The following is a 25,860-nucleotide window of genomic DNA, read 5'->3' as shown; positions in this document are numbered from 1 at the left end:
CCTGAGAAACAAGATGGCTGCTCAGGTGGTCCCAGAAGGATAATAACATATATAAACGTTATCCGCTAATAGAATTAGCATTTACAAAACCTTTGAAATTTATTGAAAAAAAATATAAGATTCACGCCTGATATAGTTAGGAATTAGCATTTAAAAAACCTTGCAAATTCACTGAAAAAACCATAGGTTTCAGGCCTTATATAGTTAGGAATTAGCATTTAAAAAACCTTGCAAATTCACTTAAAAAACCATAGGTTTCAGGCCTTATATAGTATTATAGTTAGGAATTAGCATTTAAAAAACCTTGCAAATTCACTTAAAAAAACATAGGTTTCAGGCCTTATATAGTTAGGAATTAGTATTTTAAAAACCTTGCAAATTCACTTAAAAAAACACAGGTTTCAGGCCTTATATAGTTAGGAATTAGCATTTAAAAAACCATTGAAATTGCTCCTATATAGTTAGTTGTACTAACTATATTTCGCGCACCCGCAATCCACTTCTGATGATGTCACATATTACATCATTCATGATGTAATATGTGACATCATCCTGACATGATACCTGGCACAATGCAACCATGATTCCCCCAAACTATGCAATGAGGCAATTACAGCGCTGCTTTTTGCAGATGACACCATCTTAATATCCCAAACACCTAAAGGACTACAAAATTTAATAAATCAATTCGATAGTTATTGCGAAAAGAAGGGGTTAGAAATTAATTCAACTAAAACTAAATACATGGCTATTAATCCCCCAAAATCTTTCAAGAAAAATTTGGCTCTAAACAACACAAAACTTGAGTACGTGGAATTCTTTGACTACCTGGGCATCAGGTTTGATAGTAAATTGTCCTGGTTAAACCAGCTAGAAAAAAGTAGACTGACACTTAAACACAACTCCCTCCCTATTCTAAAAATCCATGGAGGGAGTACTTCAAAAGCTATAACACCTGCGATTGAAGTGTTTAAAGCTAAAGCACAATCTGCCGCCTTATATGGCGCCGAGATTTGGGGGCCTTATTCAAACCAAACATTCTATATTGAGGAGAATATGTTTTGTAGGCGCTTGCTAAGGCTACCAACAAGAACACCTTTAGTCCCCGTTTTTCTAGACATTAACTTAAAACGTACAGATTATCTGTGTTGGCTGAGGCCATTGCTCCATTGGGTAAGAATATGGTCCACCCCGGAACTCGCAGACTATAGAGCGGGACTGATGGAAATCATGGAACTGGACACTTATAACTCAATCAAGTGGCTTAGACACATATCAATATGGCTTACAAAAATAGGTCTTTCACACTTCTGGAAAAATCCAACATCTATGAAATCAAACTGTAAAGACCAGGTAAAATCTGCTTTCTGGTATTATATGAACACCAATATACATGAACGTGCCACTGGTTCATTAACAATCAAGTTTTTGCAATTTAAGGATATCCCCATATTCGAGCAATTTATGGACGAAGTGGAACCACCGCTGGCTAAAACCATGTATCTTCAATATAGGTACGGGGTTCTACAAATAAACGCTAATACTTGCCGGTGGGGAAATTCTAATCCCAACAGGAATGACTCATATTGCAAACTGTGTGACCTGAAACAAAAAGAAGACGAGGCACATATCCTCTTCTTTTGCCCATTGTATAAATCTCAACGTATAAAATGGATTAAACCCCTTTGTAAAAACTTGGGCATACGTTCATATAAAGAGGCAGAAAGATTACTTAGATCTTCGACTATTCGCCTGATAATCTTTGGTGTCAGTCGGTTCCTCCTTAGTATCTGCTTGATTAGGAAAAAGCATAGTTTTAAAACATAGACATAAAAGCTTCTTTTTTTTTAATACTGGCTTTTTAATTATTTATAGAATGTATATAGTTGTTTTTAATATCAGGTCTGTAATTCTAAAGGTGAAAATGTAATGTATCTCATTATGAATTGTAAATAACTTGTGATTTTGTATGGGGAATGTACATATGTTCATATTGTATTTTTCCAAAAGACGTAACTTTGTTTTTAAGAATCATGTCTAAATGTATTTTATATGTGTTGGCTTTATGGCAAAATGTCGAATAAAAGCTTTACAACAACAACAACATCATTCATGACATGGTCAGTGACATCACTGATGACATCTCAAATGACATCACTGATGACATCTCATTTGACATCACTGATCACATCACTGATGATATCATTCATGTGATAATACGATGCACTTCCTCACACTCTAATATAACCTTTGATACACCCAGTGTTAAATATAGGCTACCATTCTTGAAACCATTGACACACCAATACCAGTTACTACATACACACTCACTGATTCCTAGGTCTACACACACATTCACTCATTCACCCATAGAATCACTCATACATACAGTCACTCATCAATACAACACTATCATATGCACTCATACACCTATATAGACACTCACACACTGCCACTCATCCATGGAGTTACTCACACACCTAGTCAGTCATGCAAATAATCAATCACACTTCCATTTCCTCAACTATACAGTTATACACACAACACCTTACTTATTCAAACATATACTAACACATACTTACTCTCTTATACAATCACTGATACAAGAACACAATGATCCATACAGCCACTCGCACATTCACTGGCTCTCATGTATAGTCATTTATATATGCCAACTCTCACATGCACTGTGTTTTACATATGTACTTACTTGGACATGTAGCACTGAGATATCCATTCACTCACCAACACACCCATGCACACAGTCAACCACCCTTATAGCTGTTTCCACATGCACTCTTGAACTCATACACCTAGTGAATCAACTGCTCACACATCTATGCACAGAGTCACACACCTCCCAGCCACCCACACACACACTCAGTCTCCCATTCAAATATTTGGGGAACCAATCAATAACCCATATAGCCACTCATATAGCTTCTGATGAACACATGCAGCAGCTTACACAACAACAGACATACTGATGCACACATTCAGACAGTTTAGTCACTAACCCATGCATTCAGTAAGAAACATTTAATCACTCACTCATACAGTCAGTCACGCACCTACTAAATCCTTCATCCAGACACTTATACATCCACTCATTCTTGAATATGTAAAACATATTTAAACTTTACAGAAACACACAGTCACTGGATGATGTCATCAGTGATGTCATCAGTGATATCACTGACCATGTCATGAATGATGTATTATGTGACATCATCAGCAGTGGATTGCGGGTACGCGAAATATAGTTAGTACAACTAACTATATAGGAGCAATTGCAATGGTTTTTTAAATGCTAATTCCTAACTATATAAGGCCTGAAACCTATGTTTTTTTAAGTGAATGTATATATATATATATATATATATATATATATATATATATATATATATATATATATATATATTATATATATATATATTATATATATATATATATATATATCGCAACGCACTTCCAAACAATTGCGTCCAGAAAAACGACAAGACTCTGTTTCCCCTCTATTGCCTATGTATATGGCATTGCTTTCAACTTCAGTACCCTGTCCAGATTGTATGCTTTCATAATACGGATTCTGTTGCTGGTCTTCTGTCTGTGAAACTCCGCTATCGGCAGGTGCATTATGGGATGGGTAGTCCCGCTAAGATTGAATTGAACCAGACGCTGGGAGGCTGGCACATTAGTCGAATATCCACACTTTGTGCACAGTTGGGCCCCCGCCGGGAAGCGACGGCTATTCATCCCGTCCCTATGCCCTTTGTGAAATGCGTTTGGATCGGAGTTTCATAGACTGGGTAAAAGTGAACATTGTTTCCGCAGTGGAGATCAGAGGCCTGAGGATAAAGGCATGGGTCAATACATTACGTACATATGCAGAAATAATATTCATTCAGGTGAGGTATGGAACGTGCTGTACTGAATTGACATCTCAAGGTTGAGTCTAGCAGGGCACTGGGACCCTAAAGGTTCTTCCTCCGTTTGGCACCTATCTGGACTTATAGTGGCACATACATAAAGCCAGCTTTTGGTCCCTAGACCCTAAACTAGAAGAACAGCTCTTTTTCACTTTTTGCACTTCAGCTGCAGTCGTACACATCACCATTGCAACTATTCTCAACAACAGTCTCAAGGACCTTTTTTTTAAGTAAGGGCAGTATGGATATAACATATAGTACTATATTTTGCACGATTTTTGTAAACCCCGAAAATTTGAGATAGTATTTTAACACACATACTATAAACATACAAATAACAATGCATGCGTAAGTATGGGCTCAAAAGCACCAAACAGGACTACTAAGTTTTAGCATCTGGCTGCACAGTTGCCTTAGATGTCCGTTGCCACGCTAATGAGTCCTATACAGTTAAAGGCCCGTCCCATTGAGGCGAGCTCGGTAATTTTCAGCTTCATAACATACAATGCATGATGTTCTGATGCCACCATGTGGCCACTTTTGATATTGCAAGCTTGGGCATAAACACACTGGCATGCTCTAATAACTGAAAATAATGTCCTTTCACAGCAAGTGTTGCTAGTCCCCCAAAGATGCGCGTTTGCTTTATCCTAAAAAGATGAAAGCCTTGATAGTATTTAAACCTATCATTCTCTAGTCACACCGATCGTTGCAGCAGATGGCTTAATTAACCAAGCGATACATTCTGAAGATGAATACAAGCTCACCCACATAACTGTCTTCAAAATATCCCCGACTTGAGATTAGGTCTAGCCGATGCCCACATAATTAGCCCTTTTTAGGTCTCGGGACCGTTAAGCTGCGAAGCAGCTTCCGGTCAGGAGAATTAATGTCTCTCAGTAGCTCAGTAGATCCCGCCTCCTTGCCCCGTCTCTTCTCCATTGGCTGGCTTCCTAAAGGGAGGCCAGCCATTGGAGTAGAGATCCGTCCTTCCGATGTAGCCCCGTCCTTTTCGGATTTGGGGGCGTAATTTTTGCTGTTCTTTAGACAGTGACGTCGCCCGTCACTCAGAACAGCAAAACACACGCCCCCAAATGCGAAAATGACCATGCTTTCTCCGAGGTATTTCTGCTTTGCCTCGGAGAAAGACGGTGGTGGTTTCCAGAGCTGCTCTGAGCTGCTCTGCTCGTCCCCCCTTCCCTCCGCTTTCCTTCCCCCCTTCCCTCCGCTTTCCTTCGTCCAGCTCTGCCCTTCCCTCCGCACGCAGCTCCGTCCAGCTCTGCCCCCCCCCCTACCCTCCGCCCGCAGCCCTTCTTCCTCCCGGTCCCGCTCCCCCCCTCCCTCCGCTCGCAGCTCCTTCGTCCTGCTCTGCCCCCCCTCACTCCGCCCGCAGCTCCTTCGTCCTGCTCTGCCCCCCCCTTCCCTCCGCCTGCAGCTCCTTTGTCCTGCTCTGCCGCCCTTCCCTCCGCCCTCAGCCCTTCTTCGTCCCGGTCCCGCTCCCCCCCTCCCTCCGCCCGTAGCTCTCCTGCTACGCTCTAGCACTGTGGAGCAGTTACTCATGCTCGAAGAAATGTTTGTTAAAAGGGGACTATAACGGGGCATGCTTTGGGGGCAATATTGTTTTATGGCTGACAGATTGGGCGTATTTGAAACAACAGTTGTTTTGCTGTGGGAGACGTGAGCTTAGATGCAGACGCGGACTCGAAATGTGCTACTATACTACACCTATACATTTGTTAAGTATGGGCTTTCTTGCAGATTTTAGTTTGGGGTGTGTTGTTTCGTGAGCAGATATGAGTGTTGGATGTGATACTTAATTGCAGGGATGAGCCTGCGGTCTGTTCCTAGAGGCACAGTTGCGACTTTAGGGTGTATTGTTTAAGTTGTAGATGTGACCTAACTATAATCCACAGTCAGCATACACTATATGTTTGTCACGCAAAAGGGCCAGTTCCCTTCTCTTAATTCGAGTTCAGCGACTGAAAAAAGACTGTGAGCTGAGACTCGTATCACTCGGGGTTTCTTTTGGAATGTGTGCTTCCATCGAGGCACGCGGGCTATTAAAGAGTTAGACAATTTCCGTCGCTTTGTCCGAGTAGCTGCCCCTCTTTCCCCACCGTACACACACTGGACTTCTGTAGGGTAGGACAATCCAGCCACCCATCCTCTCTTTGTAAAATAGCCCATCACGAGTATCGTTTGAGCGCCAGTGTACAATAGTTGTTGGCAGTCCCTTTCGTCCTCCCAAGTTTTTTGTAGGTTCTTAGTTGCCATTTTGTTTAACCCCCCACATACAATTTCGGCTGAAGATGCGCTGAAAAGCACTAACAATAAACGCACAATTAGTTCCACCAGCCGCTTCGGCGCGGTTCCACATGAAGCTGCGCTGATCGGCATGCGGGACATACAATGTCCTGTTTACAAGGTGTAGGAGGCAGGCTAATTTGGGCTTCCCATGAATCTGAATTGTGGCCTGGCAGCACGGCATGGGGGCTTTGACTGACTTCATAGAGTATGGCGTAAGGAGAGGGCTCGAAAAACAGAGGCTGCTATGTTTCGAAAAGGTACATCTTTTAATCAACCAACCACCCAAAGATCAGCGTCAAGAATGGCAGTCGTTTTATTTGGCAGTAAATGCATGGAAGCAGCAGCCCCGCGCAAACTACAAATACCTGTTACAGCTATAACGGGACAATCTTAGCTTAGATCACCTGTTTGTAGTTTCCTCTCCACTGGTGTTTGTAAATGTTTCAGCACATCATTTTAAGTAGTTGAAAGTAACTAATGTCTTAATTTTTTTTATTTACTTTGTCCTTTGATTTTTTTATTTTGCCGTTACTCATTCTTTACTTATCTCAACTATTTCCCCAATTATAATTGCCCCGAAACGAGCTAATAGTCACAAGTAGAAGACCGTATCAGTTCTCCCATGAAGTTATTTATGGCTGGAATTTACCAGCAGCGTTAGAGCTGATCCACGAGTGATGCACTCTAAAGTGACGCAAGGTAGGGTGACGTGTCCTTCTGCGCATATGGAACACGTGTGATAAATACAATCTGTTGTTTTCCTTATCTGGTTGCTGTGACGCTACTCCCTTCCAACCGGCCCCTCTTACACTAAGGACGTGTTTTCTCTGACTCATAGGGCGCCAATAGAAAGGAGGCACTGCGTAGCTCCTAGATTAGAAGATAACATCTGTCTTGATTGCCAAATAAGAGGGCGTCAAAGCGTTGCTTCACCAAAGGGCAAGGGTGTGAGTGGCAGGTCTGACATCTGTGAGGCTTTCGTGTCCGCCTAACTCTGTTAAGGGGCCAAAAGGAGACCAATTTATTTTACATATTCACAGAGCACAGTATTTTATTGTTAAACACAGATGCCACTGAATTGAAACTAAAATAAACTTTAAAACATGGCATTCGAAAGCTACTCGAACAGGAAAAAAGAGGGGTTGGCACACGTAACATAGAATCTGGCTCATACAGCCAAGTACAATATTTGTAGGTATTTCTAATGGGATGAGCAGAGCATCCTTTTGTCTGACATTTGTTTCAAACTAGGATCGATCATTTTGCATGACTGACAGGTTAGAGCAACAGATCTAAAGCCACATTACTTTACTGACCGATCCACAAACTATGGAAACCCACCAATTCCGTTCTGTGTGCAGAAAGCGCTTAATTGCAGCTAGCGCCCAGCGTGTGGCGCAGTGAAGCCGATTCACGGCGCTACATATTTGCTCTGGTTCAGCATCGATCTTGATTCCAATTGATAACCAGTCATACACAAATGAATGCGATCCGCCCAATGGCATGACCGCTAGCCACTTACAGATTATTATACTGTACCAAAAAATGGGCCACTTAAAATCGGGATATGTGGAAAGAAATCGAGTCTTGTGCTAAAGTGCGGTGCAGTCTCCTAATTTACATTTTTTTAAATGTCTTCTTTCAAAAACACGTTCTCTCTTGATGACCCTTGACCTGTACATTATTACCGATAGCTCTTGCTGTCCGTGTTCTGTACTGTACCCTTGAAATGGGGCACACTTATCAGCAGAGGCAGAGCTGCCAGTTTTTGAATGGGCAGTATTAACATGTACTACGGTATAACTCAGAAGAAGTTCTAGATTTGTGGGGCAGTATCAACACTCCTTATCCAAATTGACTTGTTTATTTGGGGCAATATCCGAGTACACTGCCTAGTTATATATTGCAGCGTTATGCAGCGCCAACTTCGCTCGAGGGCATTGGGGCGCTTTACAAGAGAACCACACCATTTTTACACATTCTCATGGGCAGGGAGGCTAAGTTTTCGTAGCAAGTAGGGCAGGATGCGAACGTGAAAATGTGTCTCCTCCCATATCGAGATGGCCTGTGCGGTAGGTCCTAGTGACACGTGGGTGTGGATAAATGGCCAGAGCAGCAGCATTTGGAGCTTTGGAAACCAGGTTCAAGTCTCGTTATCTCAACATCTTGTGATTCTGGGCAAATCACTCATCTCCTCCTGCATCCCAAAATAGAATGTGTCCATGTTTAACGAACCCGGTGCTCATGGAAAGCTGTCCAATACCTTCGGGTCGAGTTCGCGTTATATAAAAAATGCGCCAAAGCTTGGGTCCTATTATGTCCCATTGGACCGGAAATGGGCAGGCTGCACGCGCGTATCTGCCATAAATCCGGGTGAGCCCCCTCCCCTTCGCGGGGACGCAGATACTATTGCCCAGTAAGTGCCCCGCTATCAGGGTAAGTGGCTACCCCCTGGGGTGGGAGGGGCTCTTTCAGTCCCTTTTGTCCCCGCACAGCCAGAGGGTGCGGCGTGAAGAGCTGATAATGGGGCAGGGGAAGCGGCTTCAGCGGCCAGAAGAGGCCCATCGGCTGACAACGACTCTGACCGCGGGGGGGCCCGGGGACAGGGCAGTCCCTGGGGTCCATGGTGGCGGGGGCAGGGCAAGCCGTGGGGGCAACCGGTGAGGGCTTCGAATACATCCAGTGTGAGCAGAAGATGTCCGCACACGGGAAGCTGTGTATATGCCAATAGAAATAATAATGCCATTTATTTAGGGATACAAAAAATTAAAAAAAATAATGAGCAAAACAAATAGCTCTACCAATAATATTGCCGAGATCATTGTATTGTAAATGCTTGTTAATGCAAGTAACACAGAGAAAGATAGTTGACAGGAAATGCTCCTCCTTGAACCGTGCAACCTTGTAGTATCCATTTTAGGACACCCTCATTCCTCACTTCTCACCCCTACTACTCATCTCTATTTCTCATCCAACAGCCCTACTTCTCAAATATCACCCCTACTTCTCCTCCCTACTTCTTATCCATTATCCCTATTTCTCATCTATCATCCCTACTGCTCTTCCATCTTCTTTACTTCTCATCCCTACTTCTCATCCCTAATCCCCGCTTCTCATCCTTCATCAGTGCTTCTCACGAAGATAGAGCTTAAGGTTCATCAGGAAACCTTTTCATGTTTCTGTTTCATATGTAACACTTCTGTCCAGGCCTTGTTCTTCCTGGTTCCATACACAACTGAAGCCCAGCCTCTGAAATCTGCAAACTGCAAGGACAGAAAAAAAACATGTTGTTTGTCACAAATAAACCTGAAACCAGAAAAAAGGTTTCTGATCAACTGCATTACACGGTCTCCAAGTGTTGATTTATGGCCTAAGCCAGTAGGCTTCTTGTCTTCCCCAAACCATCAGAGCTTTCAGAAGAAGCCTGTATAAATAGATAAGCACTTACATAAAATGAAATGATATACAGCCTTGGATTCACTGGAAGTAAACTCCACAGTATGCAATCAGATGGCTGTTTCTTCAGTGGCTAGACCAATAGAACGCAGTCCTCTCTCTTAACTCTGACCAGCTGTTGCCAACCAATCAGAATTGTAAGAGGGTTCGTATGACTTTGAGATGAGGAATAGGAAGTAGGGATGATGGATGAAGTATGAGAAGTAGGGATGAAATGTATGGATGATGGATGAGAAGTAGGGATGAGCAGCATGGACGGCGGATCAGAAGTAAGGAAGGGGGATGAGAAGTAGGAATGGTGAATAATGAAAGAGACATATGTAAAAAAAGGATGGGAAGTAGGGATTATGGATGAGAGGTAGGGATGTACGTTTGATGATAAGCTGTCTTTCATACACCATGCCAACGCAGTTGTCTCCTCATCTTTTTATGTCCTTAGGATGATAAAAAAAACTCCTGCAGTTTCTCCCAATCAGTACTGGTAGAACTCTCATCAGCTCACTGGTTATGTCAAAGGTTGACTACTGTAATGGTCTCCTAATCAATGCCCAGGAAAGGTTTCTGAGTAAGCTACAACTGGTGCAGAACGCAGCCGCCAGGATTCTGTCAGGCCCCCCCCCACCACCCGCCCCCCCCCAAGTTTAAGCCGATATCCAAGGTGGTGAGACAGCTCCACTGGCTGTCCATAAAAAGCAGAACCAAATTCAAGGCATTCTGCATTGCATACAAGGCAACCCACAACACAAGACCTGAATTTCTGAAGAAAGCTCTCTGCTCGTACACGCCCAGTAAACCCTTGCGCTTATCAGCAGCCAACCTGCTGATTGTCCCACGAACTAAGAAAGCATCATAGAAGATTCACAATCGCCACCACTAGTTTGTGGAACGCGCTTCTCCTTCATATTCACATTCCTACCCTGCTAGCCTTCAGGAAACAAGTACAAATCTGACTCTTCAACCAATAAGTCCCTCGCTCCACTGCCTTTCCTTCTAGTCCACAGCACTGAGACACCCAAGGGTATTTGCATGCTTTACAAGTTGTTTAAGAAATAAAATAAAATAAAATGATAGATGAGAAGTATGGATTACAGATGAGAAATAGGTATGAAGGATAAGAAGTAGGGGTGATAGATGAGAAGTAGGAAAGAGAAATAGGAGTGATAGATGAGAAGTTGGGATGAGAAGTATGGATGAGAAGTAAGGATGATGGATGAGAAACAGGAAGTATGAATGAGAAGTATGGGTGAGTAGTAAGAATGATGGAGGAGAAGTGGGGATGATGGATAAGAACGGATGAAAAGTAAGAATGATGGATGAGTAGTAGGGATGAGAAGTAGGGATGATGGATGAGGAGTAGAAATGGTGGTGAGGAGTATGGATGAAGTATGAGAAGTACGGATTATGGATAAGAAGTAGGGATGATGGATGAGAAGCGGGATGATAGAGGAGAAGTAGGGATGATGAGTGACAAGTAGGGTTGAAAAGCAGGGATGAGAAGTAAGGATGATGGGTGAGAAGTGTGGATTATGTATGAGAAGTTGGGATGGAAAATAAGAATGATGGATGAGAAATAGGGATGAGAAATAGGAATGATGGATGAGAAGCAGGGATGATGGAAGAGAAGCAGGGATGATGGAAGAGAAGTAGGGATGATGGAAGAGAAGTAGGAACGATGGAAAAGAAGTAGGGATGATGAATGAAAAGTAGGTATGATGGATGAGAAGTATGTATGATGGATGAGAATAGGGCTGGTAATCAGGGATAAAGGTAAAGAAGTAGGGAAGATGAATGGGAAGTGGAATGATGGATAACAAGTAGGGATGAGAAGCAGAGATCACGGATGAGAAGTTGGGATGATGGATAAGTTTTAAGGATAAGAAGCAGGGATGCTGGATAAGAAATAGGGATGAGAACGAGGGATGATGGATTAGAAATAGGGATGAGGAGGGAGGAATTGGGATGTCCTAAAATGGATGCTGTACAACAAACATGTCCGCTTTAAGCTTACTCAATTAGGAAGTGGGAAAATCCACAGTGGTCTGCCCCCATGAGATTCCCCAATCCTTTGTCATTCCCCTCCGATCGTCCTACACCCCAGGACACAGAGCCCGACTAACCCAGAAAGTATAAGGATACAGAAGGGGCAACACCAGGGAGTGTCCGCAACATGGATTGAAAGGTCGTCGCTGAAAGAGTGGAATAACAATCAAAGCAACAGGCACATAGCAACAGTGTTTCAGTTTTCTTTAGCAACAGCTACAACAAGTCTTCAAGAGCACCTAGCTTGTTTTCTACTCTGAGAACAAACACACAAAAAAGCTCTACAAAGCGCAAGCCATCACTGCATTCAATAGAAAAGAACACATTACACCCTGACTTAACACGAATTGAAGGGACAAACAACAAGTGTGTATTTCAATGAACATCATTATATAATATCACTAAAGCATGAAGAATTGTGTGATTATATTTTCTAGACAAGTGATTTATGCAAATATTCGAGGCTAAACCATTGCTGCATGTCTGGAGAGAACCCATGGTATTTTAAAGTATTTGCAGTACGGATGATTTGATTTCCAATTATGACATGCATTTGAAAGGATTGAACATAACATTTTGGTAAATCTGTTCATTGCCTCAATACAGTCGAAGTTGCTCGACTGTGAGGAAACTGTACCCAACATCACATGAAACGGTCCAAAATGTAACTGCCTATTTGTACAAGAAACCACCATTAAAGCCAGAAGAGCTACACCTCAAAAAACAAATAAAACAATACTCTGCAGATAGGCCCCAGAACCATCATTAAAAAACTGCCTTTAACTGCACAGCTGCACCTCACCCATTGACGAGGGTAATGGGCTCTAACTGTCCCAACCGTGGGTCAAGTCATATCCAATGCAACTTTTATGTTCATACACAAGTTACTGCATTTGAAATGTATATCATCAAACTACTTCACAGAGCACAGAAACACATTTTACCTTTTACACCACCGAATGGCCCAAACGTCATGTTGCATGAAGTGCGCTGCAGATTGTGTTCATACATGAGTTTAATCTGATGCTGATTGCCATGTTCTACATTACCCAGGGTTCCTTTAATGAAATAAAAACACAAAAAGGGAGATGAGACTTTGGGCAGGCGTGACCTTTTTCGATGACATTTTTTTGTCAAGACTTTTATATTTTTGCAATCCATAACAACATGTAAAAATACACAGATTAATGTAATATTTTACTTGCTTCAAAAAAACACATCAAATCAAAATGCTCCTGAAATGCAGATTCTGGAAGGACAGAAGACCTCATTTGCTTTTGCTACCCTCATATGACACCAATGAATGATACACATTTTCGAAAGTTTATGGAAATAAATCTAAAAGTGTTTCTGTACTAGGCTTTCATTTGCACATGTGATGTTCACATGTTACCTTTTCAGCCTTGGTAAAACTATCTGAAATACTGGGGGAAATAAGCAAACAGAACAGCGACACCTCATTATAATGGTAGTTTTGGATCAAGTACGCTGAGAAGGATTGTAGGAAGGTAGGATCCTACTGCATAGTTACCCCCACTTTTTGCCTGGTGCTATGCTGGTTTTTGACTAGTCTGACTGGGATCCTGCAAATCAGGACACCAGTCTATCTGCCTTCTCCCTAAATTGTTGTGTTCAGTACTTAGGTACATCCCAGATTGGATACTAGGGTACCCTTGTCAGTCCCTAGTATACAGTACCCATGTACCCAGGGTATAGGTACCCCAGAGGTCTCACATGGAAAGCAGCATGTATTATGCCACCCATGAGAAAACATTCAAAATGGAACTACAGGCCTGTCATTGCAGCCTGTGTAAGTTAGTGCATGCACCACTTATTAAAGATATAGGCTTACTATATCTAAGGTTCACTGCACTTAAAACCTTTAAGTCACCACTATAGCAAGCCTTTACAATCCTGAAGGCAGGGTGCCTGGTTCTAAGTGAGAAGGTGCTCCTGCATGAGCAGGACACCCCTGCCACCTACGGAGTCCGTTCTCCCGGGTTGTCAGTAAAGCAGCCATATAGTATATAGCAGGGCACCGTGGAATTGCGGGATGACCATCTCGAAAACAGCTGCAATGAATCCTATCATGTTTCGTATCAAACATGTTGGATTCATACCCCCACCCGATGTAGGATTCCAAGCACTGGAAGACTTTCAGTGTTCCTGTTACCCGTCTTCTAGTCCCGGACAGCACAAAATGGTTGCTGCCGACCAGAGACACATTTCTGCCCTCCAGCTGCCCTCCTGCTGCTGAGCCAAGCTTGATCAGGGGAAGGCAGAATAGGCATCCTGTCACAGGGAGGTGTGACCACATCCCAGACAGGATTTAGTATATTAGGGCTGGGTGGGTGTGCTTGCAAGCGCCTGAAAGTCTGCATGAGGGGCCCATTTGGTGTCTCTGTACCAGTCCTCGGAGCCGTTGGCTCCCGCTCTGACGTGAAACTGGACAAAGGAGTAACCTCCCCCCTGTCCAGACCCTCCCCTGGGTGGGTCCCCTGAATCTTCCCAACCCTTTTCCTCAGGGTACTTAAGGGTTTACCTGGGTGTAGATCCCTAGATTTGTCATGGGATACAATTCAGAACTAAAACCACAGCACTTCTAATGTCTGGGCGGTCTGGACTTCGTTTGGGCCTGACTTCGTCTCCCTTCTACTGTTTCGTCTGTACCTGTGTCAGGAACCTTCAAAGGCCGGTGAAGCATCAAGGACAACCGAAGTAATCTCCCTTGGAAAGAAGGAGTCACTCCCCTGCATTCGCAGGCACCGCAACGAAGATGACCGGTTTGCAGATACCGAGCCTCCTCCGGACTCTGTGGGCTCTGCAACACAGGTGGTGGTTTTCCTCAGCTCCAGAGGCCTGCTCTACCCTCTTACCAAGTTTGAGGGCCAGTAGTCCTTGTAGGAGTAAAAACCAAACCCCTGGGTACCGCGACCCCTTTGCAGTTGCAATGGCTTGTTGACATCTTTGCAAGAAGATCTTCGGGCTCCAAGTAGCCCCCACCTCGAGCATCTCCAGTGACCAGAATCTTCAGCCACACTGCATCGTGTGCATCGTGGCCTGCATGTTTTGGTGAGCTTCTTGAGGTCCTCTCGAGACTCCTGTGCCTTAGGCCTGTGGGTCCATTTCAAGGTCACCTTTGTTTTCATTGGGCTCCCCTGATTGCACGGGGCCTGCCCTGACTCCCCTGCTTGTGGTGAGTCTCCTGGATCTTGCTGGTCCAACTGTGCTCCTTCTTGACTTCCTGCATGGGTTGCATTTGCCAAGGCTTGCTGGTGCTCCCGCCGGACACAGACCCCTCAGCACTCAACATCTTTCGTGGGACAGATTGTATCCAGGTCCTGGTCGTACTGAGCGTCGCCTGGTCCTCGCAGCTGCAGAGTCAAGGTCACCATCACATTTCCTGAAGCACACGACATCGGAGGGCATCCATCTTCCAAGTCTCCCGGTCACTCCCGAGTGGCAATGATTCTGTCCCCTCTGCTTTCAGGAACTCCTCTTCAAGAATCCACATTCAAGATTCGACCTGACACTTTCCCCTCTTCCAGCAGCGGCACTTTCCTGTAGTCCTCCATAGGTTTTGACAGAGGTTTCCGATGCCACTTCACACCTATGCACCCTGCTTCCTTGGGATAGGTTACTTGGGTACCATGGTATCCACGGGTGGGGTGGCTCTCCAACCTTCTGTCTTCCACAGGGTCTCTTCAGGGTCCACTGGGAAAGGGTCCCTAATCTTTAAACTTACAACCGTGACTTACACATAGACTTGTACGGAGCCCACAGTTGTGTTCTCACACTGCACACGCCCGCCTTGGGGTCTCTATCTACTTACCTTGGGTGGTTCTGTAGGTCCCCAGCAATTCTACGTCTTCTCGACACTGTCTTGACTCGAGGCATGGTTCTTGTACCACTTTCTTAGTATATGGTTTTGTCTCCCCTGGGGCCCACTGTGTATTAGTGCTATTTCATGTGATTTATTTGCTAAAGTATTATGTGCTTTGTGTCAATCTCCGTGTAGGAGATCCTGTAACGTACTAGAGAGTTACATAATAAATACATAATTTTATAACTACTGCATGGCTCTATTTTCATTTAATCTATACAATAAGATTGCATTCTGATAAAACAAGCTGTTTTACACTCCTTCAAGACTAAGCCTGAAGACTGATCTCCACAGATACCACTTGGTTAGCTTTCGAAGGTTGTCTTAGACATCCTGAATCCCCATAAAGGTTGTCTGGATTGGTGTAAGGTGCCTACTTACATTAGTGGACATCATATACCAGGCCAGCTTCTCACGGGGATTCATAAAAAAAATTGGTCAAACCTGCTTAGAAGAGAAACAAGCATTCTCATGGCCAATAGTTTTGGCTGAGTTATACTGAAAACCTTGTCCCTGGTAGGCAAGATGGTCGCATGATGGAAGTTCACCAGGGTGCAGAGGCCTGTGAGCTTTGGTGCATGGGGGCAGGGCCGGCCTTAGGCATGTGCAAGCTGTGCACCTGCACAGGGCCACCAAACTCCAGGGGCCACCACACCAGTGCTTAATTTAAATATGTTTTAAATTGGATGCAACTGCCTCAGACCGCCTTTTTACAAGTCACTCATCACTGCCAGAAAATGAAACTGCCTGGGTCCCTGCCTTGGTCGTAGGTCACCGTCACACCGCATTTTACAATCGTTCATGAGCTACCAATGAACTATTGTAAAATATATTAATAGCCCACCCCTTCCCTCCCTGGCGAATCTTCAAGTGTGTGCCCAGATTCAGGCCAATAAGGATTGTTTTTGGCCGCGGCCCGCCCACCATACTGCGCAACTGCAGGGAGCTAATCATCAGCCGAAGAGAGAAGCAGGCAGCCTGTTGCGCAGCAGGCCTCCATCGCAGATCAATTAAGGCTGTCCCAGTAAGTAATTACTTTCACTTTTTAACATGATTCTAATAATCATAGGGCGTCCAGTGTTTATGCAATGTGCAGCGACGATATTAAAAGTATTGTTGAAAAAGCTTAAATAATTATATGGGAAAAAATGTCTGCATTTGTGCGCCCTTGATGGGCTCAGCATGTGCGTGGTATTGATGCCACATGCGGCGGTGGATGCAGTTTGAGATGCTGCTGTGCAGTGACGGTATAGGGATGGGCTTCCACTCAGTGAGGCCATGTGGGCTGACCCTTGACACCCCAGGGCCTCCCCACAGACACGCAAGCCAGAGGGAGCAGCCTCAGCTGTCAGAGCAGAGGGCAGAGCCTGCCATGCACGCCGGGGACTGGCAGAGAATGTATACAAGGAGAAGCCAATAGGATAAGAGGGGGAAAGAAGGGGAAATGTGCAGGAGAGGCTGCAGAAAGAGACATGTACAATGAAAGGGGGTTCAGAAAGAGAGTATGTCGAAAAGAGACAATGCTGAGAATGGAAAGAGAAGTGCGGAGCGGGGGCAATATAAAGAAGAGTGGGGTGTGCCGTTGTAGAGGGCGAGTAGAAGAGCGAACCATGAGTAGGGGTTGACACTATATACGGTCATGTGTAGGGGAGGTGGTGGGAAAGGCGGCATTCGTATGGAGATGGGTTGTAGATAAGGAAATATGCAGGGGTTTGGGAAGGTGGAGCAGTGTAGTGTGTGGGGAAATGTGTAGGGTGTAGAAAAGTAAAAGAAAGGGTATATAAACTGAGATGTGCAGAGAGTTGTAGAGGAGTAGAGCCAAAGACGTGGGTTACTGAAGAAGAAATGTGCTGGGGACAGAAGGTGACATGAGAGGAAAATGGTGCATAGGCAGACATGTTTAGAGGAGTAGGTGTACTGGAGTAAATGTCTAGAGGTGAGCAGCATGGGAAATGTGCAAAGGACAGTGCACGTAATGGTGTATGTGCATTGTCTAGGGGTATGGTATAGAGTGAGACATCTATATGCGAAAGGTAGTGGCTCTAGAAAAAACAAAATAAAGGGGGAGGGGTTTGTGAAGCTATTGGGGTACGGGAATGATATGGAGGGAGGCTGCAGTGCAGGGAAACGGAGAGCACATGGGTATGAAAGGATGAGGTGCAGCAGAGGGCCGTGCCGTGTAAAATGGAAGGTATAGAGGTGATATGGAGGTTGCAGTGTATGGAAAGGTACGGCACTGGGGCATAGGAAGGAAAAAAGGAGTACAAGTTGTAGGAAGAATAAGGCAGAGACAGCTGCTGTTTTAGGAAGGTACAGCGGTATAGGAAGGATAAAGTGCAGTGCAGGGGTGTACTATATACACTGGAAGGTATAGAGGTACAAGAACGGTATGGAGGCTGCAGTGCGTGTAAAGGTAGGGCATAGAAGGGTAGGAGCAGCCGCGGGTACTCATCTAGTGCCTTTTCTGGACGTTTTATTAAAACACCTTCCTGAGCTCCAGGGGGTTCCGCCCTGCCCGGACCCCTCTTCTGGGGCCTCCTACCTACGCTCCCTGCCCAGGGCCACCATGAGCCTAGAGACGCCCCTGATGGGAGCACTGGTGTGATGTAGAGTGGAGTGAGAGGTAGTCAGGTAGTGGTAAGATGCCAGGCGACCACAAGCAGCTACCATTAGCTGCACCATCTACATGGACGCCCACACCAACTATATGGAATACCTCACATTCAAGATACACATCACAGCCAACTTCACCATAGGTGGAACCCTCATATACAGACCACCTGGACCCCACAACAATTTCACCAGTGACATCACCCCAGTGCCTTCAGAATGGTAACACGTCTTCCTACGCACATCACTGTTTTTATCTGCCTCCGTTCCGAACTGAATAAAGGTGCAGTTTAGGTAATGCAGGGTCTTTTTTAACTCAACTCAGTTGAGCACTTTTACTTTTTCATCACTGATCACTACTGTATTAACCAGTGGTTTCTCCTCCTGGTGGAGGAAGCATACAAAAAAAAACAATGATTATGATGTCACGTTTTTAACAAGGCGGAGAACCAAGAGAAACCGCCTCACGGCCTTTGTACGTGAATGAAGGTTTTATTGAAAGACGGTAAGAACATTGAACGCTGTTGGCACAAACATGACAATACTCTTGGCAGAGGTCTAAAAGTATTGAGTCTACTTTCATGCCGTTCACAGCTACTTGCAGGCAAACTGGGCTCGGGAATATTTTTCATCTATTTATGAAATTATGTGATGTTGACTGAAGTGGATAATTTCCTCCAGATGCCCGCTTTGTGTCTAGCAATACAATCAATCTTAAACACAAGTCAATCTTCAACACAAGGAGGAGACACATGAAAAAGTCTGTTGCACACAAACATAAATGCACGTTGATTTTTACCTGAGACTGCGTATACACATAACTTTCGAGGATGTAGCACAGCCAGATGAAGCAGTTCAGTTCCACTGTCAAAAACGAAAGAACAATATTGTGAATGTGTGTTTCAGTAAACCCTGGCACAATGCACTTGATCACTATTCATAATCCCACCCTTCTGCAACAAATTATTCTATGAGTACTTCACATATTAATTACGCCGTTTTGGAGTTAGCTTAAGCAAGCTAAGATTACCGGCCAATCACAACATGAACAAGCACTGGCGTTGCTAATAGGTCTCGCATTAGGAAAGTTTGAGCTATTGGTCTTGTAAATGACAATTTTTTTTATTTATGTGTTGGTTTTGAAAATAGCTAAATTAATAGCTTTGTCATTTACAATGCCAATAGTTTTAACTTTCGCAAATGTGACACCTATAGTATTTGTAATGCAACATGTTTGTATTTTCGTGACTTAGATGTATTGATATTACAAAAGGCTTTTAATTGTTTTAAATAATTAATACTTAAATAAAAGTGATTTTAATTTATAATGGCAATAGCCTAAACTTTTGTAAATAACTTTTGTGAAGATTATGTTCAGTGTATTTTATTGTGACGAAAATCCAAGAACAGAAGTGAAATATTAACATCTTTTTGTGACATTTGTAATAAAGCTTGAAACATTGAGAGAACATATTTAAACCAGTTGTTGTTGAATGGTTGCGCAGATTGATGCTTGGGTGGCGCTGAGGGGTGCTGAGTGGTGCTGTGGTGATGCTGAGTGGTGCTGCTGAGTGATACTGGGATGGTGCTGAGTGATGCTGAGGTGGTGCTGTGGTGGTTCTGAGTGATAATGATTGATGAGTGATAATGTGGCGCTGCTGAGTGATGCTGTGGTGGCGCTGCTGAGTGATGCTGTGGTGGTGCTGCTGAGTGATGCTGTGGTGGTGCTGCTGAGTGATGCTGTGGTGGTGCTGTGGTGGTGCTGTGGTGGTGCTGCTGAGTGGTGCTGTGGTGGTGCTGAGCGGTGCTGTGGTGGTGCTGTGGTAGTGCTGAGAGGTGCTGTGGTGGTGCTGAGTGGTGCTGCTGAGTGGTGCTGTAGTGGTGCTGTAGTGGTGCTGTAGTGGTGCTGTGGTGGTGCTGAGTGGTGCTGTGGTGGTGCTGAGTGGTGCTGTGGTGGTGCTGAGTGGTGCTGAGTGATAATGTGGTGGTGCTGAGTGATAATGTGGTGGTGCTGAGGGGGTGAGATTGTGTGCGAGGGTGAGAGGGTGAGTGAGGGTGTGTGAGGGTGGGGGGGTGTGAGGGTAAGGGTGAGGGAGGGTGAGGGTGTGTGAGAGTGGGGTGTGTGAGGGTGAGTGAGGGTGTGTGGGTGAGTGAGGGGGTGTGGGGGTGTGAGGGTGAGTGAGTATATGTGAGGGTGAGAGAGGGTGAGTGAGGGGGTGTGAGGGTGAGGGTGTATGAAGGTCATAGAACAATCTCCCCTGCAGCATTGTACATATCAATTAATAATAGTGCCTGGCAATGGTCATCCTACACCCATGATGGAGAAGGAAATGGAGCATCCCGTATGTAGAAGAAAATCGAGCGGAAACCAGAGAAAGAAAGTGACTGGCTCTCCTTGGAAAGAATGAACGCAGGAGATGAGGCGAATGCGTCACAATGTTAGAAGACATAACATCACATCACTGGTTAGGCAGCTGATTCTAGTACAGAGTCTGCCATGAATAGGATTATACATTTTGATTTCGGGTACCTGAAGATGCACCAGAGCTGCTGATAACCAGCCATGCCCTACAGGGGGAGCCAGCGAGTGGGAGGGAGGGCCTGATCTTTTGGAATGTGTATGTGCTAAGATCGGAGTTGAAGGGATACGATAGCGATGAAGGCGGAAAAAAAAGGAGTTGGGAGGGTATAGAGAGAGAGAGTTAGCCGGTGCCATGTGTAGTGAAAACGAACAGGCAGCTGTTCCTCTGCACAGGGCATCTGGATGCTCATCTTCATAACCACAATGGAGTGAGTCAGCCAGTCCCACCACACCGGAGTAGTGTACAATATAATCATGATAAACTCTGTGTCACAAAATTAAGCACCCGGGCTCCTTGTAATGAGCTGCATTCATACTATAGCCAGGTGTTTATTTTAATTTTCTGTAATGAAGGAAAACACAAAAATAATAGTATTTAATTAACTAATCAGGGGGCATGAAAGTGGCGCTGATTCTGAACAAAGACATGCAAGCTCAAAGTGAAAGCTGCACCTTTAATAAATAAATAAAGGCACACTGCCATGAATTGTGTTAGTGGAGTTCACCTCTGCTACTCCTTTACATTAGTATTGAAAGCGGCTCAGTGGAGTTACATTTTAAGTCAAAGTGTTGCCGTGCAAACTCGGGAACTAAGAGGGAATGGTGCGTGGTGTTTCAAGCTGCTTACATAGTACTTACTCAAAACTACGGTCTACAAAATAAACCAGCAGGCAAAGAACAACAAGGGAGGAAGGGTGACGAGACACATGGGGAGCAGCAGCCTTTGATGTGCCGGCCGGGCATGCAGTGAATAATTAGGGGAGGAGAAATTCCGGCCTGAGGCCGATCGCAAAGCAACAGATGGCTGTGGGGTATGACAAAAGGAGAGAAAGCCTGTGAGCTTATGAAGCTACAAACACTACACGATTCACACCACACACAGACAGGGCCTCATTCTATCATACAGAATTAAGACACCTACTTTAAACCATTTATGAGTGTGCTTGTGGTTGTGAGGGAGGAAAATACATGATAGATTTAAACACACCACAAATCCCTGCCCTTTTGTGGATAGATGGGTATTTACCTAAGCAGGTTGTGCGCGCAGGGAATGGAATCCTCAGCGGACCATGGACCGGTGTAGTAAAAGGGCCCAGGCTGTAAGCTTTGACACTCCCTGCCTCTTTTGTACGGTGGCCACATCAGGCTTCCATGGCAATGGACAGCCACAAATAAAGGTTCAGAGGAGAGACTGGCACAGGTAGCCGAATAAAAGAAAGCGCGAGGGACACAAAAGAGAAGAGGGGAAGCAAATACCGAAAAGAGTGAGCAGGAAAAGAGACTGAGAAAAGAGAAAGACGTAGTGGACACGAGACACGGGTGGGAGAACAGAAGGAGACTGATCAATGAAGGAACAGGAAGTGGAACATAAGACGCCCTCAACAGAGGCCTTAGGGGAGAGAGTGGTCAAGATGGAGATCATCAAGAGAGAGGGTGAGGCGAAATGGACATACTGAGTAGTGGGCAGCAGGAGAGAGACAGGCAGAAGAGGACCGGCCGAGTAGGGAAAGCTGGCAGGAAGTGCCTATAGGAGAGAAACAGGGTCACGAAAGGCATGGGGCATCCGAGGTAAGAGAGGCGGGGTAGAGGGAGACAACCTGACTAGCAGGTTTGAGATTTGAGAGAAGAGAAAGGCTCTGAAGGGGGCTGGTCGGAGATGGCAACAGGTTAGAGACGTACTGAGAAGCACAGACCGCAGCGGATTTTGAGGAGAGAGGTTGGCTTACTAAGGACTGATAGATAGAAGAGACGGAGAGGTGAGCGAAGTCGAGTAGGCAGAGGAAGAGCGAAGAGGGACATGGAGCGAAGGGCTTACTGGCAGGAAAGCTGCAGAGAGTTTCGAGAAGGGACAGAAGAGAGACTTGCGGAGTGGGGTAAAATTGGAAAGAAAGTTGCAGAGAGGTTATCAGGAGAGAGGCACGGTTATTCGACTCAGACCGGCAGCAGATGCTGGTAAGAGAAAAACAATGATTCAGAAAAGGGGGTGGTGATGAACAGAGTGTCTGAATTAAGCAGACCACTCTTACCCAGTCCAAAGATCAGGGCTTGATCCATCACCGTTTTTTAGCTCACTGCACCATCCCAGCTCAGAACCTGGCTACATGCAAATTAGTCTGTTCCTGTCCCAGTGCATGATGGGAACAGGGCAAACCAAACTACCAAGCCAATTCTTATACTGGGAAGGAAACAAGCTTCCGGGGACCGGTTTCTGGCATTACAGCCGTCGTCGGCCCGGCTTGCTTGAATCCTGATGGTGCAATGAGCAAGGGACTCACATCTGAGTATACCCTTCCACGCTTATGGTGGACAAAATGATTCAGAAAAGGGGGTGGTGATGAACAGAGTGTCTGAATTAAGCAGACCACTCTTACCCAGTCCAAAGATCAGGGCTTGATCCATCACCGTTTTTTAGCTCACTGCACAAGCAACGAAGGTCGATTGTTGCATTTTAAATGTGAGTGTGGGTAGTTCATACAGCTGCAGAGTTTCTCAATTTGTAAAACTTTTGGGAAGATTTACGGTTTACTAGCCAGATGAGCAGAAAACATGCAGTGATTTTAGATATCAGCTTGTGGATGGTTGACAGTCAGAGTATAATTTCTTTATGTAAGACATCAACATCAAGAAACAACTATTACAAGCTATTAGTTTTCATCCTGAACACCAGAAATGGAATGTCCACTCAGCGAGCTATTAGGCAGTTCTGAAGTGTGGTGTGAGGGACAATCGGCCTGGAAACTGAAAGTACGGCCAGCAGAGAAGAATGTAGAAAGACGCTAGGGAGGGGTAGAGAGGATGAGGCGGACGGGGAGGGATATGACAGCATGAAGCGAAGAAAGGGGAGGAGAAGTGCAGATAAACAGGCATAGGGGAGGAGAAGCCACACAGCACACGCTGGGAGAAGCCCTTTGATGTGCTGTGCGGCCGTGAAAGGAGGGAGGCTGATGCGTGTGCTTGTTTGGTCATGTGATTCACGTGAACTTAAACAAAACCGCATGAACGAAACCCTTGGTTTCATAAGCGTTTTGAGGACATGAATTCTCGCTCCGCTCAATGCGCTTGCGCGCATTGATAGGTCGCGAGACCTAAAAAGGCACAAAATAGACTGTATTTCCATTTCACTTTATGTAGGAAATCGCCTCTTGTAATTTAATTTTATTCTATTATTAATTCAGAGAATACGTTTTATTAATAGATCAGTATACGTCCTGATGATGGTGTCCTACAATTACGTTTTGTTTTATCAGTAGTATTCATTCCTTAGCTCTGGGGTTTTCAGAATCTGTTCACGCTATAAATAAATGGAAACACTCAATACAAATATGCCAACTTGCTTAACATTTTATGAAAATCTATATAGCACCAGACCATTCTGACTAAAATGTTTCAACACACAAACCTAAAATTGTAGGCATCAGCCTAACGTATAATTTACATTTTATATCAGGCTCTGAGGTAAGTATTAGGCTTGACCGAAACTCGCTTACCACCAGCTATGCCACACAACCAAACGGTTTAATCATCACAGTTCTGAAAAAATGACTCAACAGACCAGTCAGAAAGGTTCATGTTTTTTTCAAAAGTGCACCTGACAAAAAAGTTACATGCCAACGAGTGTACCCCAAACATAAATATGCCTACTCCTGTTTCCTGCATGTACCCTTCTGTAGCCATCTACCCAGCCTAGGGGTACGCAAGAATCTAAAACAGTACCTGATTTGTGTTGAAAAAGGTATACTGGGAGAGGTGCTGACTGCGGAGCACGGGGGTCACGGTTCGACCCCCCGCGGCAACCCAGCTCAGCATCTTGTGACCCTGGGCAACAGCTCACTTAATCTCACCGCCGGCCCCCAGCGCCTTGAAACCTTAAGGGGTGATATGTTCCTGCTTTACAAGTATGGATTATTATACTCTTCCAAGCATTGAATTAGGTGAAGTTTTGGGTGATCGCAGAAACCCGTGTGAGAAGTTTGCTTAGTATTAAAATTGATCCACTAGTGATCCTCTTTGGTATCAGCTCCTTAGATTTAAAAACCAGTAGCCTTTAAATGATCTAACCAAACTGGCTGTTAAATTACTCCAGCAACAACACATATCAGTATTCTGAGTATTGCACTAAATATCACGTACCCCGATACATTTTGGCTGGTTAAGCGTGTCGATAGTTATAGGAGGAAAATGTCCAGTTATTCCTCATGATCAGGGAAAACTCGTAAATAGGTGGTAATTATGGCAACCTTAAAAGCAGAGTTGGATTTATGGGGTACAATATATATTGCACCCGTTACCAGCCAGCTCATAATAAAGGCCCACACCCTGATGTCTGACACCCTCTTGCAGGAAGTAAGGCAAAGCAGCATTATCAATATACAGGAAGCTGCATCAAAGAGATGTCACTGTTATCTGGCCATGCCTCAAACATGTCTGAAGCCATCCTGGACACATACCACAAGACGGAGTAGCTGCCAAAAGAGCCACATGTCCATCGGATAACCTCCAAAAGAAAACATCCCTACGGAGGCTCGCCACTTCTGGAACATACATGCAGGTAGGCTGCAGAGGTTTTTGGCCTACATTTAATTTAACTAACTATTGCTCGAGATCAGCAGTAAAAAAAGCCCTCAACTATGTTGACTTGGAACTGAAACATAGGTTTAAACAAAACAACATCAGATCAATATAATAACTTGCCTGGACCATGTATTATATTGGATGAAGGGTACATTATTATTATTGAATGGATCCAAGATTGAGATACTGGTGCTGGGAGGAACAGAATGCCAAAGCCCACACTACGAATGCGAATGGCCCTTTACCCTAATCATTCAAAGTAAATAACCCAATAGTCATTTTTGAAGCTAAATTTTCCTTCGTTCCCCAAGTTAATGTAATTGTCATGGGCATCAATCTGTAACTTTCCCATTTTCTGAGAATCCTCCTGCTCCGCCAAGAATATCAAGGATGGAGTTGGCAAGAGGCTTTGCTTTGGTAAAAGTCTCCAATAAAAGGCATTACCATGAAGCAAATACTCCAAAATAAAGCTGCCAAACGTA

At 44.5% G+C, this 25,860-nt stretch overlaps 1 protein-coding gene across 4 annotated transcripts in view; it reads right to left on the bottom strand.

Moving 5' to 3' along the window:
• The window catches only part of BBS9 (Bardet-Biedl syndrome 9), a 2,055,975-nt gene that overhangs the window by 1,843,487 nt on the left and 186,628 nt on the right, over positions 1 to 25,860 (bottom strand). For all 4 annotated transcript variants that reach the window (XM_086964810.1, XM_086964812.1, XM_086964809.1 and 1 more), the window contains exons 4-5: positions 19,025 to 19,089; positions 12,677 to 12,790 (exon numbers count right to left, since the gene is read on the bottom strand). In XM_086964810.1, the coding sequence (XP_086820936.1) occupies positions 12,677 to 12,790; positions 19,025 to 19,089 (179 nt within the window). The remainder of the gene's footprint in view (positions 1 to 12,676; positions 12,791 to 19,024; positions 19,090 to 25,860) is intronic.

Source organism: Lissotriton vulgaris, chromosome 4_1, assembly GCF_964263255.1.
Source record: "Lissotriton vulgaris chromosome 4_1, aLisVul1.2, whole genome shotgun sequence".
NCBI lineage: Eukaryota > Metazoa > Chordata > Amphibia > Caudata > Salamandridae > Lissotriton > Lissotriton vulgaris.
Note: the sequence above shows the minus strand (reverse complement) of the source record. Positions and strands in the feature narration are given on the sequence as shown.